This window comes from Periplaneta americana, chromosome 15 (genome assembly GCF_040183065.1).
Source record: "Periplaneta americana isolate PAMFEO1 chromosome 15, P.americana_PAMFEO1_priV1, whole genome shotgun sequence".
NCBI lineage: Eukaryota > Metazoa > Arthropoda > Insecta > Blattodea > Blattidae > Periplaneta > Periplaneta americana.
The window spans coordinates 142,905,740-142,925,012 of NC_091131.1; the positions used below are offsets into that span (position 1 = coordinate 142,905,740).

Here is a 19,273-nt window from a genome sequence, read left to right on the forward strand (position 1 = left end):
AAATTAAGTTCGTTGTAATTTAGATTTTAGGCTATATGGCATTCAAAATACTTCATTTAACGAGGCCTGAATTGAATCGAAATATCTCGCTTATTATTGCTTTTTTGTGAAAAATGTTACATAACCAAAGTTTCTTTAAAAATGATTTCCGATAAGTTTTATTCTATGTAAAATTTGGTAGGTCTGATAGATTTTTAAAATAACAATACAATACGTTTTCACCGCCGCCTCAGATTGTAGCGTTGTTGTTCCTGCAGTAATTCCCATGTGCAAAATATAAAATTTTTGAGTAGGAAGAAAAAACACATTTATTCATTCCATGGCAATGGTACATAGGAGATCGTGAATTTTTACATTTTCGAAAGAAAGAAATATAATTACATATCACTGTTTATGCTGTATCACTATTTAAGTTATTTGAAGGTTTCAGAATCATAGTGGGCCAAGCGTCATTTACTGAAGACGTAGAAAACAAGGGTTAAAATTAAGTTATTACCATAATTCAATGGAACCATATAGCAAGTAATATAAAGTTTACACATTAAAACTAAATGATATGTCTATCTTCATTAAACTATTGCGTGTAATAACAAATAAGAAACATGTTAAAGGAATTGTCATTGCACCAAATGAGTGCTCTCTGGACCAAAATGATCGCTATTTAATTATTTAAATACAATTTCAATTAAGTAACATATTAAAGGATTTATCCTTCTAACAAACACAAATGTTCCCTGGATCAAACGTCCTATTTTAATTATGTAATTACTTTATATTTATTTCTAAACGGTGCAGCGGAGCGCACGGGTACGGCTAGTAGTAGTAGTAGTAGTAGTAATAATAATAATAATAATAATAATAATAATAATAATAATAATAATAATAATTCCATTATGATACATTTTACTCCAATATAAGCTACATCATATATTATTATCAAGTGTATGAATTGTTCTATAACACAAAAAATCAGGAAGAAACTGTATTGGAACGGATAGCCACTGCTTTTTATTCCGAACAGAGACATATTAATCAAATATACAGAATGAACCGTAAATAATGTAATTAAATTCAGAAGGTTCTTCTTTGAGATGTTGCAAACAAAAAAGTTTCATATAAAGTTGCTCGTTTTTGCTTCCTTTTCGAAATAAAAATTGTGTCTTATATGAAAAAATTCATAATGTGTTTTAGGAGAGTCATTGATTTAATTCCAATATAGCCTATTCAATCAATTTAAGAGTGCAGGGTATTATGATAACATATGATTGAAAGTGCCATAGGCGCCGACTACGGGTACGCTCGGTCGCTCAAGTAAACCCCAAATTTGAGTGGGTATGCACAGCATACCTCATTGAAAATTGTAGTATTATTTTTTCTTTACGTTACTATTCTGTAAAAAAAAATAAACGTCGTCATCGTACCCAACCGGCACTATAAAGGTTTGCTTCTTGGCCATAATTAAAATCGACTCACTCATCGCATTGATGGGCGGCTGGCTATTGTAATACACGCTGTAAAAAGGTTATCTTAAAACAAACGGCTAATTGAATTCGTAGGAATTAAAATCCACGTTAACATAAAAGTGAAGTGACCGTTTTCTAAATAGTCCGAATATTAAGAGAATGCCGCTTGTTAAGTCAATGCGTACTGTACTCCAACCACGAGAAAGTCTCCAGGGAATGAAAAGGAGCGGGGTGATGCTGTGAATGAATGTTGATGTCATAAGATGTCATAAGGTCACACACGTGGATACTCATATCTCTATTGGTTATCTCTCAGAGCACAAACCATAACATTGATATACACATTTTTATACTACCCTAGTTACAAAATTAGTTCACTGTTAATCTCCTGGTCTTTTAATCCCTCCATACAGGAAATAACATATGCAGGAGAGCGCATGATTTTTAAACTGACGTTATAACTCTAATATTATCTATCTACTTCGCTCCAATAGATGACGCAATAGTAAGCACATTCCTTTCACGGTTTATCTCCTGGTTGGAGAACAGTAATGTAAATTGAAGGCGGTAACCTTTAATAACTAGAAATGAAGTCGGTTGGGTACGATACGATGAAAACGTTTGTACTACGAATTTAATTAACGGTTTCTTTTAGGATAACCTTTTGACACAACACATACGTTACCAGTGAGCCGACATACCTGCTGCGCAGAGTGCCCCATCCCTCCTAGCTAAAACATTCAGTAAATGGACAGTACTTATAACAACTTGGCGAAGTTCTTTGTGCTTCAATTCGCAGCTCTGCAACAATCACGAAACGCAACAGCCAGCGAGAGATTTTTTCTTGTGAAATCATGTTGGATATAGTGTAACTTATACTGAATTTGAATTTCCAGACTTCAACAATTGAACGAAGTACTCAGAAGTCAGAACGTGTAGACCGCTAGACGTTAGTTTGTGTTCTGTTTGACCTGTGTCACTTATGCTTGAAATTATATTATGTCTTCATGTCTTGCGTATCAAAATCGTTAACATGGAGAAGTATATAGTGAAATACAAAAGGACTTTGACTGATAATCGTGATGGTGATATCGAATCGACAGCGTGTAGCAGTAAATGTGAGCCATCTTCGGCAGCTTGTGACAATGAAATCCGTTACTATTTCTGGTAATTCCACGAAAAAGGATACAGCCGCAGGGGCAGGACTTTTAAAAAACATTGGGTAAAAACATATACATGGATTCAGTATTACGAAAAAGATGACAGAGTTTATTGTTTTCTGTGTAGGTCTATGTGTGAAAACAAGAGATTGCCTCCAAAAACTGTTACTGCGAACAAGGATTCCTATAATGGATTCGTTAAATACGGCTTTAAGAACTGGTCCGTTGCTCTAAAACGATTCAAATCTCATGAAAAAAGTAAGTTGGATATGTGTTCAGTTAGTACAAATAATTCTATGAAAAAAGGAGTAAATATTCTGTCATCAATTAGTCATTCTAAAGAAAAAGAAATGCAGGCCGCTACTGTTTGTTTAAGGAAAATTTTTACTTCAATATTGTTCTTGGTTTGCCAAGGATTGGTCATGTTGATGAGTCTTCTAATTTTGTCAATCTTCTGAAATTACGTTTCGAGGATGTACCCGAACTGAAACTAGGGCTTAATCAGACTAGTTACAGGTGGATGTCTCATGATATAATTAATGAAATTATAACATTGATAAGCATGTCTCTTCAGAGAATTTTGATTCAACAAATAAAAGAATATGATTTATATGCATTAATGTTGGACGAGACAACCGATATATCAATTAGAGACCAGATGTCTGTTTGTTTTCGTACTGTTGACCAAAATTTTGCTGTTCATGAGTTGTTTTGTGGTTTTTATGAGCTCTTATTAACTGATTCAGATACCCTGTTTAAATCTGTGAAGGATATATTATTAAGATATTCTACAGAGGTGTGAAAATTATTAGAATAATCTTAATTTTAAAGGTTTTTTAATAGTTCCTTCACTAATATTCATTGGATTGATGAATATTGGTATATAACATTACTATACTGATGTAGGATATATTTACTACTAACAATGCCGGAAAGCATTGTTGTACATTGGTATTTTTCTTATTTTACAATTGTTATGGGAATTCAGAAATTATTATATTATGTTGGCGGAATTGGAAACATAAAAAATTAATTAAGAAATGCTTTAAACAAATTGTTCTTTGCGTTTACATTGTTGTGAAGGTTCAAATGAACGTATACATATGTTTCGTGCATATAATTTTTTATGTTTCCAATTCCGCCAACATAATATAATAATTTCTGAATTCCCATAACAATTGTAAAATAAGAAAAATACCAACGTACAACAATGCTTTCCGGCATTGTTAGTAGTAAATATATCCTACATCAGTATAGTAATATATACCAATATTCATCAATTCAATTAATATTTGTGAAGGAACTATTAAAAACCCTTTAAAATTAAGATTATTCTAATAATTTTCACACCTCTGTATTTCTGTGAATAATTGTCGTGGGCAATGCTATGACTGCGATAAAACATTACCGGTTGTCTGCAAGGATTACTGTCACGGGTAAAAGAAATTGAACCCAGGGCTAATTACATTTACTGATTGGCTCATTCCCTGAATTTAGTTTTTCAAGACTCATTTAATAACATTCCAATATTAAGAGATATTCTGTCAATTCTCAAAGATTTGATTTCATTTATTCGTGGTTCACCCAAGAGACTAGGAAAATTCGGAAATCTTAAACAATTGCTTTCAGATTCTCATGACATTGAAGCAGGTCAAGGTTTAAGACCGTTCTGTCCAACGAGATGGTGTATGCGTGTTGTGTCTCTGTTGTGCATAGATAATAATTATGAAGTTCTTTTGCAATTCCTTAATGATACGCAAGATAAAAGAAATGATGCTGGTGCAAAAGCTAAAGGTTTCTAAAATGTCTGCAAAATGTGAAACTCTGTGTCATATCAAGATGCTAATTTTTGTATTCCAAAGAATATAAAAACTTAATGCAGTACTTCAAAAAGTTTCATTGAATTTCCGCCTTGCTCGTAATTCTGTAGATGCTGTTTTGTCTTCAATAGAAGGAGCCAGAAATACAGATACATTTTTATCACTTTGGGAACATGCTAAAGAAAAGTGTGATGCATTGCAATTAAGTCTCCCCACTGTTTCACGCCCTAGAAAATTGCCATTGAAATTAGGAAGTGGTGACAAGCATAATTCATCAGATATTCAAGAAAAGTTGCGAATTATACATTTTGAGGTAGTGGATCAAACAGTAAGCAGCTTTAAAAGCAGATTTCCGCCCGAAACAATGTCGCACCTTGTCAAAATAGAACAGTTTTTATTAGGCAAAGAAGATAGTAGTTACGTTACTTCTTTTTACGGTGACGATTTCGACTGTGTAAGACTGATTCTTCATAGAGATATTTTGTTGGATGTGGTAAAACAACATAATGTTACACTAGATAGCTTTGAAAATGTAGTTCAATACTTGAGTAGGACAGAGGATGACAAGTGTGTAGCTCTGAAGAACATGATACCAGAATATGTAAAATTATTGCGACCTCTTTTAACGATACCTGTATCAACGTGTACTGCAGAACGTTCGTTTTCTGCACTTCGAAGACTGAAAACTTACACCAGAGCCACCATGAACCAAGACCGGTTAAATCAAGTTTCATTATCGAACATCCATTCCGATATCGCAAGGGAACTGAACCTGGAATTTCTAATCTACGAATTCATCAGCAAAACAACTGTCAGGAGGAGCACGTTCCAGTCTCTCCCTATTTAGGTGAGTGATAATGTATTTTAAGTTAATTTTGTAGCATTTACATTTACTATAATTATACAGGGGGTAATTATGAGTTTTAAAGTGTAACATGATGAGCATACCCCAAGATTTTCAAAAGTCGGCGCCTATGGAAGGTGCTGTACTGTCTTACTATAGGCTTTTATTTAAAAAGTGTGCTGACAGCGTTTGTACTCAGATAACTAATTTTTTAATTGTTGTGGACGTCTTGAATCTCAGGAAACGCAACAATCCGTTTAGCTCAGCCCGTTGTTTCCATTGCATTTATTGTATATTTATCCCCCTTATGTACTGTAACACAATTCGAATGAGCATAATCAATATTTGTATCGTAATGGAATGCTAATATACTATTACTGCATACTGACTCTCTACACACTCTCTAATTCTTGTAATACACTGTTGTTATTCGTTAATCCTCTGAGAAAGTTCAACGCTGTTTTCTCTTTCTCCACTCTGTCAAGTTCGAACTCAGGTATCGACAAGCAGCTCAAAGTGTTCGATACTAGTTTCTCTTCGTGGAACCATGAAATATTTGCATTGTTATTTCGTAAACGATTTTCATTTTCTTCCTCACTCTTATTAAGTATCCGAATTTTGCTTTGTCTTGAGGAAAAAGTGTTTCGGGATAACTGAGAATTTTGTTCAATTGGCATTTTGAAGTATGTGAAAAATAATATTCAATGTTATTGTGTAGAAGCTTTTCAGAGTATACCACCCGAAATTATTAATGTCGAAGTTACACTTATCCACTAAAATGAACGAAGCACAAATCGAATTCAAAGCCCCATACGTACTATCTCTCCTTGAGCAGACAGCGGAGTCTGGATACTGTCTGCAATGAACCTCTGTGGACGAAAGCACACCCGCGCATAATACTGGATATAGAACATACAAAATGGGACACATTATTTATTACTCTCCAACGTGCACTACAAAGTAAGTTGAAACTTAATATTCTTCTATTCCACAAGGGAAAATGCACTTAAATAATTGAAAATTTTAACAAACCACAGCTGAGACACGATTTAATCAACGAGAAGTTTATATACTTAATAGGTAAGAGTTCTGGATAATGCACAACACTTCATATTGGATAATAACAAAGCAAGATCTTAAGCACGAATTCTAGCTTGTGGGCCATCATCCCAAACCCCGACTTCCACCTTTCTGAGCGCGACTCCTTATTCACTCGGTCATTTATGTCTAATGTTGTTAATAAAAACATTTAACAATAGGTAACTCAGTCACAACCTCATACAATGCCAGATGATACAATTGCGTTATTACAATAATTAAATAATAATTAAAAATAAATAATTAGTAAATAAAATACAATCATTTTGTCCGTGGAGAATTCCTTCTTGGTATAAAGGAAAACTTTTAACGTGTTCCATAATTAAAATATATGATTATTTCAGTCCACGGAGTATAGGTACATCTGGTGCAAGGATAATTTCTTTAACATGTTTCTTAATTGCTATTGTATCTAAGTAAGTGAAATACTATCATTTGGTTCAGAGCGCACCCGTTTTTGGTGCAAGGATAATTCATTTAACAGGTTTCTAAATTAGTCTTGAATACATTCTCTAATAAATCACTTCAAACGAATGTCAATATAGCATGGAATGTGTACAAAGATTATTTGTTTTGTGTGTTTTTTTATTTAATGTTACTGTCAGAGGCCGTTTCCCCAAAGATTTTTTCACTGCTTTTCCTTTTTCTGTTTTTCTTTTTCCGCCAATCAGGCTGATTGTATTGGCCCCACTGTGCACCATTTTTTAGGTAAAAAACAAATGAAAATTAACATTATACATAAATATTATTTTAAGAAATAGAGGGAAGAAATATGGGCAAATGATAATCATAGGCAATCCATTTCGTTTCACTTTGAACTTTGAAAAATGATTCGGATAACTTAGACAATGGAAATGAAAGCCTCTAATGAGCTCCACAGTAAAAAAGAAAACTAATTTTTACTTCATTTGTACTTTATTTTTGGCCAGCAAAAATATTACTCTTTTACAAAAACACTCTTAAAAATACAGTTATTTCACGGACCAAAAAAAAAAAAAAAAAAAAAAAAAAAAAAAAAAAAAAAAAAAAAAAAAAAAAAAAAAAAATTAAACTTTGATATTTTCCCAGACCGCACACGAGACTGATGTCTGATTGAGTTGCTTTATTTCATTATCAAATGAAAGTAAAAAATAAAATAATTTTACAAATATATACATGGCACATAATAAATATTTCGTGAAGTACACAGTTTCATTACCGTACTTAATTATACTTCAGTGAACCAAAGTAATGTATAGGCCAACTCATAGTTTATTTGGTCCACATAGAATACTAATATTATTTTTACAACATTTTAATTTTTGGTGAAACTCGATGTGCTCCTAAACCATGCACGGTAAGATAAACTTACTTGAATTATTGAAAATAACCTAAAAATTGTAACAATGGCCTTAATTACATAAAATGAATTAACTAATCAAAATTTGTTCATTGCAATATATTGAATTACCTTTGATTATCTTTTGCATAATTATTTGACTGTATATTATGCCACTTACCAAACTTAAGGGACTTCGAAATACCACAACTGATAATCATCATCATCATCATCATCATCATCATCATCATCATCATCATCATCATCATCATCATCAACTTTCAGGTTTAGGCCTTCAGACCTGTTCCGTCCTCAGGGAATATCGTCAGTCCATCTTGTTCTTGGGCGCCCAACATCTCTACGTCCTTTGGGCTTATAATTTAGCATTATTTTGGGAAGTCGCGTTTCATGTGGTCATGCCAATTTCTCTTCTGTTGTTCCACTCTGTTGTTCATATTAAATATGTTCAGCTCTGTTCTGATATCAGTGTTTTTCCTGTGGTCTAGGAGGGTAGTCCCTGCAACTGATCTTAGGAATTTCATTTCCGAAGTCTCTATTTTCCTCTTATCTTTCCTATTTAAGGTCCAATTTTCGCATCCATACATTAGGACTGGTGTGGCTACTACTTTATAAAATTTCAGTTCAGTTCAGTTCAGTTCACAACTGATAATACCGTTCTTAATTAATTCTAGAGCTGGTGAGAAAAATTGTAAGATATTACAGTAGTCTGTTGAAAATATTAATCCTGTCCATAGTTTTATAATAACAAGCTAACAGTAAAATAAATACCAAAATATTACAAACAAACGTCATGCAGTTTTTTTTTGGTGAAATCAAAAAAGTATATCGCTTTGTAATTACATATCAGCGTCTTTATCAATTTTTAATTAAATATTCACTTAAGACACCATATTAATCGCGGTATGATGAAAGAATTATCCAAATCGATCAGGTATCTTCTGAGATTACTTCATATAAACACACAACACTCTCTCTTTACATATTAATATTGACAAACATTTATATGCCTGTAATACATTACAATGACATCCATATAAAATAGTATTAACTGAATATCTTCCGTTTCTTGTGCAAGGCCGCCTTAAATAAACGCAGAGTCATTTGTTTTCACTTCATTGTTTGAGGCGGCATTGACATAAAGCGCACTGTTATATGAAACTCATATAATTTCGTTAAATAATAGCCCTATTGAATTTTTTTTATAGAATAAAACTTGTCGGAAACATTCTGTACAACTTATGTAGTTCTGATATAACATTTTTATAAAAAGATCAATAATTAGCGAGACATTTCGATTTATTGAATTCAGGGCCACTTATAATCCCCCTTGTAAAGAATTATTTTAAATGCCATATAGCCTTTATTCTAAGTGGGACTCAACTTCATTTATATACCCGTTTTCATAGAAATCGATTCAGCCATTGTCGCATGAAAAGGTAACAAACATTCAGACAGACAGACAAAAATAAAAAATATGCGACTTTGATATCAGGATAGTTAATAAATTATACATGTTAACACCAATTTATTCTTCAAAAAGTGAAAAGTACCAGAACAAATTTGGCTACAGTTTTATTATTAGTATAGCTAAGCAAAGTATGTCTCTGTTCTAGTAGAAATCGATAAATGAGTCACAATCGAAATAATGTGTTAAGCAAGAAAACATATGGACTGGAACTGACAGATCAAAGCCGCATATGCACAAACAAATAATTTACCGGGAACAATAGTCTGGCTATATGTGAGGAACAAAATTATTTTTGTTTAATCGTACCAAATCGTGCTGGATAGCGCTTTTGATTTCTCCTCCACAGGGGTGCACCAGTTATTTATCTTAAACCATACAAAAGCATGTTTCAGCAGCTTTTGGAAGAAGCACATTTTACAAAAGCAGATCTGCTATAGGCCTACTGGTAAGCACTTAGCCTTATCGTTAGATCAAAACCTAAGTATATGGTAATTTCCTGCAGCTGTAACTCAACCTATCAGGAGGACTGAGAGCTGACCAACAACACCTATCACCTACCAGAGAGCTGTCTGATGAGCAGTGCAGAAGTCGTTTGAAACGTAACAAGTGTAGGTATAACATGGTGAGTAAGATGGTAGTAGTAGTAGTAGTAGTAGTAGTAGTAGTAGCAGTAGTAGTAGTAGTAGTAGTAGCAGTAGTAGTAGTAGTAGGAGTAGTAGTAGTGGTGGTGGTGGTGGTGGTGGTGGTAGTAGTAGTAGTAGTAGTAGTAGTAGTAGTAGTAGTAGTAGTAGTAAAGAGATTTAATTCTTAATTTAATGGAAGATAACGTTATCAAAATAGAGACAGGCTTAAACAAAAGTGGTAACATACAGTATACCTTTATAAAGGAGTAGCTCAGTCTTCTCCTTTATCCTCGGTTTTAACTTGGTTATTGATAATAGGCCTACTCTTAAAGAATTAACTGAATCTGAAAGAGCCCAAGAATGTGGTTACCAGTTATCTCCTACTGTTAGCCCGTACCAATTCTTGCCTTCGCCGATGATTTGGCCCTCATTAGTAAGGAAGGATATTGAGTCAGCTTCTCTATTAATGGATTTGACGATTCAAAAAAGTGTTTGAATATTAACCCGGAAAAATGTAATTTCATTAACATTAAACATGGTAATCTCAGCTGAGACACTATCACCTTGAATTGTGGAAGTAAATGAATTCTATTGGACCAGGTGAAATCGTAAAATATTTAAGAATTACATTTTCTGCAGAAATTTTATCTGATCATCCAAGTATTATTCGGAACTTTTGGTAAAGAAAAAAACAAATATTATGTTTTATTTAAGCACACTTAAATGCCATCGACCTGGCTCGGGATCGAACTCGCAACCTTGCGCATAGAAGGCCAGCGCAATACCAACTTGCCAACCAGGTCGATTTTGGTGAAGATATTGACTAGTTAATCACCGCTAATTTACTGAAATCTGATCAAAAACTGAATATTATGAATCAGTATATTTGGCCAAAGATCATTTATACGCTCCAAAATACACCATTGAATAAGATTCCAAAATCCTTCTTACATAATATTGATAAAACTGTCGGCACAGGTGTTAAGGAAATTGTGGGTCTACCGCACGATTATCCGAATTACATGCTATTGGCTCCGAAGAATCTTCGAGGCCTTGATTTATTTACTGCTGTATGAGAAGTATATAGCCAATATTACAACATTGTCAGAAGTCTTCTAAAAACAAATGACGCAATCTACATTTCTGCAGAGATCTTGAAACTGAAAAACAAGCCCTTTCACAATCAAATATTCCCAACAACGCAGAAGCACATTCGATGACAGGACGAAGTTTAAGATCTGAGTTACGGCAGGAGTCGTTTGATAATTGGTGTCGTCTTCCACAAAAAGATAAAGGAGTGGTAACTTACAGCGAAGCTCCAAAAGAACAAGTTTTGGATTAATAATAGAAGAGGGATATCATGCTCACAGTGGGCCAATGCCATAAATATGTCCACAAACATCGCAGCAGTACGATCTGTGCCAGGTCATTCCTTCCAAGATGAAAACTGTCGCCACCCACGATGCAGCGAAGTAGAAACCTTTGAGCATGTTTTCAGTTATTGTCCTAAAGGAGAATTACCGAGGAACAACCGCCACAATAATGTGAGAAACTCCATCACAACCACTCTTCGGAAAGCAAAGTGGGAGGTTTACGAAGAAGTGCACTGCTTGGCTTAGAATGGGTCAACCAAAAGAGCAGATATTATAGTCATCGAATACCGGATCCAAAGAGGTCTTATTCTTGACCCCACTGTCCGTTTCGAGAAGGATGATCAACAAGCCAATAACGTTAACGACGAAAAGAAGTCTATTTTCAATCCATGTATTCCTCAATTTATTAAGGGATACAAAATGAATATTAATACACGGGAAGTGAAATGACTTCTTTTTGACGTTAGGAGAACTTCATTTAAGTTAACCAAAACCATTCTCCTTTCTCTTAAACTTTCTAATGAGAACATTAAACGAAATTTGCCTAATGGTACTGAGAGATTGTCCATTTTACACAATCACTTGTGTAACACTACATAATATTATTTACATCATTTCAATAAATCTTCATTGTACCTTCAGCTCATATTTATCCGAAATCAAATTGTATTTATTTTTATCATTGTTTTGTACGCAAAACTGCATGTATTGTATTCTTCACCTGATATAAAAAATTAGGAACATTAAATCCAGAGCCCACACCTGTGGAGTAACGGTTAGCGCGTCTGGCCGCGAAACCAGGTGGCCCGGGTTCGATTCCTGGTCGGGGCAAGTTACCTGGTTGAGGTTTTTTCCAGGGTTTTCCCTCAACCCAATATGAGAAAATGCTGGGTAACTTTCGGTGCTGGACCCCGGACTCATTTCACCGGCATTATCACCTTCATCTCATTCAGACGCTAAATAACCTCAGATGTTGATAAAGCGTCGTAAAATAACCTACTATTTTTTTTTTAATCCAGACGTTTCAAATGGGCAGGTCTTGTAGCACTTATGGGCGAATCCAGAAATGCATATAGAGTGTTAGTTGGGAGGCCGGAGGAAAAAGACCTTTGGGGAGGCCAAGACGTAGATGGGAGGATAATATTAAAATGGATTTGAGGGAGGTGGGAAATGGTGATAGAGACTGGATTAATCTTGCACAAGATAGGGACCGATGGCGGGCTTTTGTGAGGGCGGCTATGAGCCATTTGTAAGTAATCGTTGTTTTGAATTGTCTCCGCAAATCAAATTGTACTTATTTTTAAATTAACCTTTACTTTGTATTCTGGATCCTAGTGTCTGCCGTAATGTTGGCCAGATGTCTGAAATAGCAGCAGCAGCGGTAGCAGTGGCGGTAGCGGTAGTGGTAGTGGTACTAGCAGCAGTAGCAGTAGCAGTAGGAGTAGCGGTAGCGGTAGTGGTACTAGTGGTGGTGGTGGTGGTAGTGGTAGTGGTCGTGGTCGTGGTAGTGGTAGTAGTAGAAGAAAGCGACATAATATTAAACCAACTGGTGTCTGTCGCATCCTACCTTCCGTGACTATATTTTATGTTTCCAATCATTAAATGGGGTCCCGGCAAGAAAGTGCCAAGCCACATTTATACACTTTTGAAATAAGGCAAGTTGAATGTTTGATCAAATCCTCAAATCACAGAAAAAGTTAAATTTTGATTCTACGTGTATAATGAGTTTCCTTGATATATTTTAAATTAAAATGTGAAATATATTGTACATATTTGTTTATTATGTTATATTAAAAATTTATATTTATATGTATACTGTTCTGTGGCTTGACACTATCTTGGCCAAAACAATTACTAATTATATAGTGTGTAGTTTTATTGACATTAGAAATGTTATATTTTCAACTATTATTCACCATTTTTAAGACAAAGAAACTTTATATTAATTTCGTTACTTCACAAAAGACAAACAATAACCTAAAATATAGGGTATTTCAAAAGTCATTTCAAACATTAAACTCCTATAAATATTATAATACTTGAGATAGGGGAAAAACAAAAACATCACAATGTTGGGCAAACAACGGGGTTTACAAAACATTGAGAAGATGTCCATCGTTCTCTTGTTGAACATACAGCATTCTGTCTGCGACACCATGCACAGCATTTTGCAGATAATATCTTGGAATATTGGCAGTTTCTTGCGAGATGGATTGTTTCAGTTGCAGTAGGGTTGTTGGATATCAGAAAAAATCGTTCCTTAAGGTAATCTCACAACCAAGAGCGGCCAGATTGAAATTTGGAGATCGCGGAGGCCACATTGTTGAAAAGTGCCTCCTGATGACTTTGGTTGGAAAACGAACCTCAATTACGCGTGTTAACTCTACCATTAATTTTTAGCAGGTTATTTTACGACGCTTTATCAACATCTTAGTTTATTTAGCGTCTGAATGGGATGGAGGTGATAATGCCGGTGACATGAGTCCGGGGTCCAGCATCGAAAGTTACACAGCACTTGCTCATATTGGGTTGAGGAAGAACCCCTGAAAAACCTTAACCAGGTAACTTTCCCCGACCGGGAATCGAACCCGGGCCACCTGGTTTCCCGGCCAGACGCGCTAATCGTTACTCCACAGGTGAGGACAACAATGGAATAAGATAGACTGTTATAGTAAACGGGGAGCGCTACTACAGCATGTTACAGAACTTCGTCATCTCTAGAATGTGGAATCACGATATGGAAAACATAATCTTTATGAAAGATGGCGCTCCACACCACATTTTATCCTTGCAAAACAATTAATTACTCAGATTTTTATCGATCGTGTCATCAGTAGGCACTTTCCAACAATTTGGCCCCCGTGATCTCTAGATTTCAATCCGGCCGATTTTTGGTTGTGGAGTTACCTTAAAGAACGAGTTTTCCTGATATCCAACAACCCTACTGCAAGATGCCATCTGGCAAGAAATTGCCAATATTCCAAGACATTATCTGCTAAATGCTGTGCATGGTGTCGCAGACAGAAGCTGTACGTTGAATAAGAGAACGGCGGACATCTTCCCAATGTTTTGTAAACCCCGTTGTTTGTCCAACACTGTAATGTTTTTGTTTTTTCCCTCTCTCAAATATTATAATATTTATAGGGGTTTAATGTTTGAACTGACTTTTGAAATATCCTATACATCTTCCACATCATATTCCCCATCATCATCAGATATCAAGTTGAGGTAAAAGCCATGGTGGATTTGGGGGGACATATTCCATTAGCTTCATTACATCTGTTAAGTTTGATTTTCTTTATTTTCACAGGTCCCACATTTTTCTGTCTACAGTCATGGTACTTGCATTCCCTTTTTTCCAAGAAACCTCTTCAAACTTCATATTCATTCTGCTGTTGTTCATTCGTCCTCTATGATGGAGGTTGTTTTTCAGGACTATTGAATGGAGATCTGCCGTGAGCTGACTCTTTTTCTTCTTCTCGTGGCAAAATAGGTCTACTGTCATCTTGAGGGAAATGTATTACTGATATATTTGAAACAATATTGTAATAATGAATTTTTTCTTTCAGTAATAAAATACCATATTATAAAAGTCAAATTAGTTCACATGTTCATACTACTCAGAAATCTACTTGATGGTAATTCAATAATATGGTAATGCACTCATATAAATATTAAATATTTAGGGCAAGAGAATGCCAAGCAACATATTACAAAAATTAGGGCAAGAAAATGTCAAGCAAGAATTTTAAATTTAAGAATATGAACAAAACGTTAGACATTAATGGACAGTATCATCACTTTAAATAAATAATGGAAAAGCAATTAGAAACATGTTTTTTGAAATGAAATGCATACTTTGTCCAATCAACACATCTACATTTAACACTTTGAGGGCAATATAATGCCAAGCAACATTTAACTGTATTTCAATTTCTGATGTTAATTCTTCTTCAGAAAGTGACAAACATTCAGAATAGAGCTGGAATCACTGCCTTCATCATTTGATTCATTAGAAAACTTCAGCTTCCTCCTGTGCACCATTCTCTCCAAACTACCTTTGTTGCTTGACATTGTCTTGCTGTTACAGAAGGTGCATGAAGTATTAGGGCAAGAACATACAACGAATATAGAGCCATCTGTTAGGTTTTCTGCAGAAACTCTTGACACCATAATTTTAAATATCTTATTTCCCATGGGATGGCATGATTAGTTCAATTTGGCCAAAAATGTGGCTTGGCACTTTCTTGCCGGGACCCCCTCATTTTTCTTAATCCTCATTTCATCCTTCACGTCATTATTCACGAAGAAACGAAATCTTCCTCTGTTTCTGCGTGTTTTTGGCTGCCATTTCACAATTATTCTTGAGGCCACCTCTCTTCGATCACTCTCCTTATGTGGCCCTACCATCTTAATATCCTGGGTTCGACTGTCTAAGTAGGCCTATTGTTATATCGGCTCCGCCCTACTTATTTCCTCGTTCCGCACTCCAAACATTGTTACACCACAACATCTTCATCGGTAATTATCCATTTCCATCGTTATCAATTTCATTGCGCTCATGTCCGTTATTCCTCATAGTTTAGACCAGCGATGTCAAAAGCAAACGCATTTTATGACTTTGATAGGGTAAATTAGGGTCTGTTGGACAGTCGGGCATGTTGGATACTTTGTACTTTAACGTGTTACCTCGCCACTTGTGGGCACCACATTCTGCTAGAAGTCAATGACGGAAGTAGCTCTGAGTGGGGCTACTTCTGTCATTGACTTCTAGCAGAATGTGGTGCCCACAAGTGGGGAGGTAACACGTTAAAGCACGAAGTGTCCAACATGCCCGACTGTCCAACTGACCCTAATTTACCCTATCACACACGGGCGCCAGGCGCTAGGACACGGCCAGGAGATTGACAAGGTGAATCGTGTAGAAACCTGCTGATTGCAGAGGGATAGGAAATCAGTGGTGTACATGTACAAACAGTAGGCGGGCATCATGCGTGTACACGAAATGTGATATGAAGAACAACATTTCTAAATACGTACACGTTTATGTTTTTTTTTCTACATTGCTTTTGTAAAAATATAAGTAATAGTTGAATATGACACGATTGAAATGTGTAACATACAAAAACAAATTTCTCTCAAAAAGTAAAATGCCACATTATAAAGGTGCGTCCAGACTTGCAACAGAACATCGTAACGCAACCGCGCTGCGTTCCTATCTGGACAGCGAACGGTACTTCGCAACTTCGGCGCGTAACGTGAGTCCGCAACCTGAGCGTTACGGACCGAGACGCGCTGTGTTCCATCACTTGTTTATTCCAAGGAAAAATCAAAGGATCAAGAGCGTTGAAGTTGCAGTAAGTGTGGACGTGCATGGAAGCTGGACGTGTAACACCAATTCGTTCGCATGTGTGGCTGCAGTGCTAGTGCACTGGCCTTCCATGAAGACGGTCCGGGTTCGGTCTAAGTGGAATGTATGATGGAAAAATAGACGTTGCATAAGGGTTTTCTCGGGGTACTCTGTTTCCCTCTTTCATTCCAACACTTCACTTCTCCTTCATTTCATCTCTCGGGACAATTAGATAAAGCGGTCCGCACAGCAGCGCCGACTATGCTCGCCACTAGTGACCTGGCCGTACCGAAATAAGATAATCGAAATTTCGCTAGCAAATTCGCCATATATTCTTTAAGCATTATTTCAAATGCAAGGTTTACGAAATATAAGGGCGGTCTTTTGAATGCACTAGAAGAAAATACAGATTTAGTAAGATATTATATCAGGTTATTACAGCGAAATGAAGGACAAATATGATGTGATTTAGGAAATATCACTGAAATCGACGAACTCAAATTTCGTGGCAATCGTCGTCAAGCGCTACCTAGGCTACGTAATTATTACCACATTGGCGTTGTATTTTTGGTTCAGAGAAAATAGCTCGTTTTTACGAAAGAAACGTTCAGCTGCCATAAAATGAATTATTGTTTTGATTACATTGCTTATCAATTTTACGAAAAAAGTATCATCAGAACCATGGGCGACTAGAAACATCACTAGCGTCCACCGCTGTGGAGTAACGGTTAGCTTGCCTGACAGTGAAACGAGCGGGCACGGGTTCAAATCCTGGTTGAGGTTTTTCCGGGAGTTTACGTCAACCCATTAAGAGCAATTGCTTGGTAACTTTCGTCACTGGACCCTGGACTAATTTCGCTGTCATTATCACCTTCATAGCATTGAGACGCTAGATAATCATAGATGTTGATCGTCTGGCCGCGAAACCAAGTGGCTCGGGTTCGAATCCCGGTCGGGGCAAGTTACCCGGTTGAGGTTTTGTCCGGGATTTTCCCTCAACCCAATACGAACAAATGCTGGGTAACTTTCGGTGCTGGACCCCGGACTCATTTCACCTGCATTATCACTTTCATTTCATTCAGACGCTAAATAACCTAGATGTTGATACAGCGTCGTAAAATAACCCACTACAAAAAATACAACACTAATGAAGCGAAAAGCACATTCAACCATATTGAAACAAAAGAAAATGCGAGCGGGTTTTAGTTCGCACGTAGTATGTCTCCTCTCACATTATTTATCCCTTCATCTAATTCACTCCAACCTTGTCGCATTCCTCGGCCTTATGTCGCTTAGCTATCCCATCATCTAACCCATGAAACCTTTTAACTCGCAATATGTACGCAAATAAGTTGCGTTGCAAAATTATTCAACTCCTATACTTATGGCAAGTACGGGTTTCCGATGTTAATCTAGGTTCTAAAGGCTTGAGGCTCCAGGTTCTATTCGGGCTCCTCAATAGATGATGGAACCTTACCTGCAGGGTCAAGGAAGGATAACCTACTTGTTAGCGTAGGATTAACGTCAATCAATCAATCAATCAATCAATCAATCAATCAATCAATCAATCAATCAATCAATCAATCAATCAATCAATCAATCAATCAATCAACCAATCAATCAACATCCATTCGTCTGTCTGTGTGGGCAGTGAACATGGAATGGACCGAGCAAAACACTTTGCACTTTATGGAATTATACGGAGGTAAAGAAATTTTGTGAAATGCCAAACACCACAAGGAATTTTAACGAAAGTTTAAGAAACGATGCTTGGGAGCAGCTGGCGACCTTGATGTTACGACCGAGCGTTACGGACCGAGACGCGCTGCGATCCATCGATAGTCAGTTTTTCTGCGTAACAATCAAAGGATCCAGAGCTCTCAAATTGCAGTATGTGTGAACGCTGACACAAATACATTGGTCTGCGCATGCTGACGTCACAATGATTGCAATTTGAATTTTATAGTTTCCGAATTATTAAATTCAGCAAACCATGCTGCACCAATACCATGTTCATGCTTTATACTTATTTATGATTATTTTATGTTCAACTTCATTATTATTATTATTATTATTATTATTATTATTATTAGCATCATCATTATCATCATCATTTATATTAATGCGACTATTTTATTGACTCGTATTATTTCCCGATTTATTGTAGTATTATTTCTTGATTCGAAGTTTTTCATAATTTATATTGGTTATGCAATAACCCGTAGAAAATGACTGTTCTAATGCAGTCAATAAGGATATAATAATTTATATTGTAATCCGTCTCACTGGATAATTACTTTTTCAAGTTTAATGTGGTTTAATTTATTTAGAGACGTCCTATTCAATCAATACGGTCCAAAATTGTAACATCTATGTTAATTCACATTCGGAAACCAAAATCACTGTCATTATACAAAATATTCTGTCAATAATACGAATAATCAGTAAGTATAACGTTATTGGCATGTAAAAATATCTCAATAATATATTATTTTACTAGCAAGTATAAATAATAATAAATATTTGTATACATATTGCTGATGTCTACACTTCACTCAAACACACGCCATAATGAATTATTTATTAAAAATTAAATACACGCAAACACTAAAAAGTAATTAACACTTCTTAGGAACACAAAATTGAAGACACTCTCAATTTCTCAATTGTTAATTGAACATAATTCAATATACCGACACGAAATGAGTTTAAATCACCGCCAATTACCGTGGTTC

At 35.7% G+C, this 19,273-nt stretch overlaps 1 protein-coding gene across 12 annotated transcripts in view; it reads left to right on the forward strand.

Annotated features, from left to right (window-relative positions):
* LOC138715423 (uncharacterized) overlaps window positions 1-19,273 on the forward strand; it is a 70,714-nt gene that overhangs the window by 18,119 nt on the left and 33,322 nt on the right. For 3 of the 12 annotated variants that reach the window (XR_011336307.1, XM_069848312.1, XM_069848314.1), the window contains one exon: window positions 9,695-9,814. The exons of 5 other annotated variants lie outside the window; for them this stretch is intronic. Coding sequence is in view for 3 of the 7 variants with exons in the window: in XM_069848312.1 (XP_069704413.1) it covers window positions 9,812-9,814 (3 nt within the window). In the remaining 4 variants the exon portion in view is untranslated. Of the gene's footprint in view, window positions 1-2,118; window positions 2,745-5,096; window positions 5,291-9,694; window positions 9,815-14,498; window positions 14,930-19,273 lie in introns of those variants that run through there. 4 more of the 12 variants (XR_011336310.1, XM_069848313.1, XR_011336308.1 and 1 more) reach the window with 3 other exon arrangements.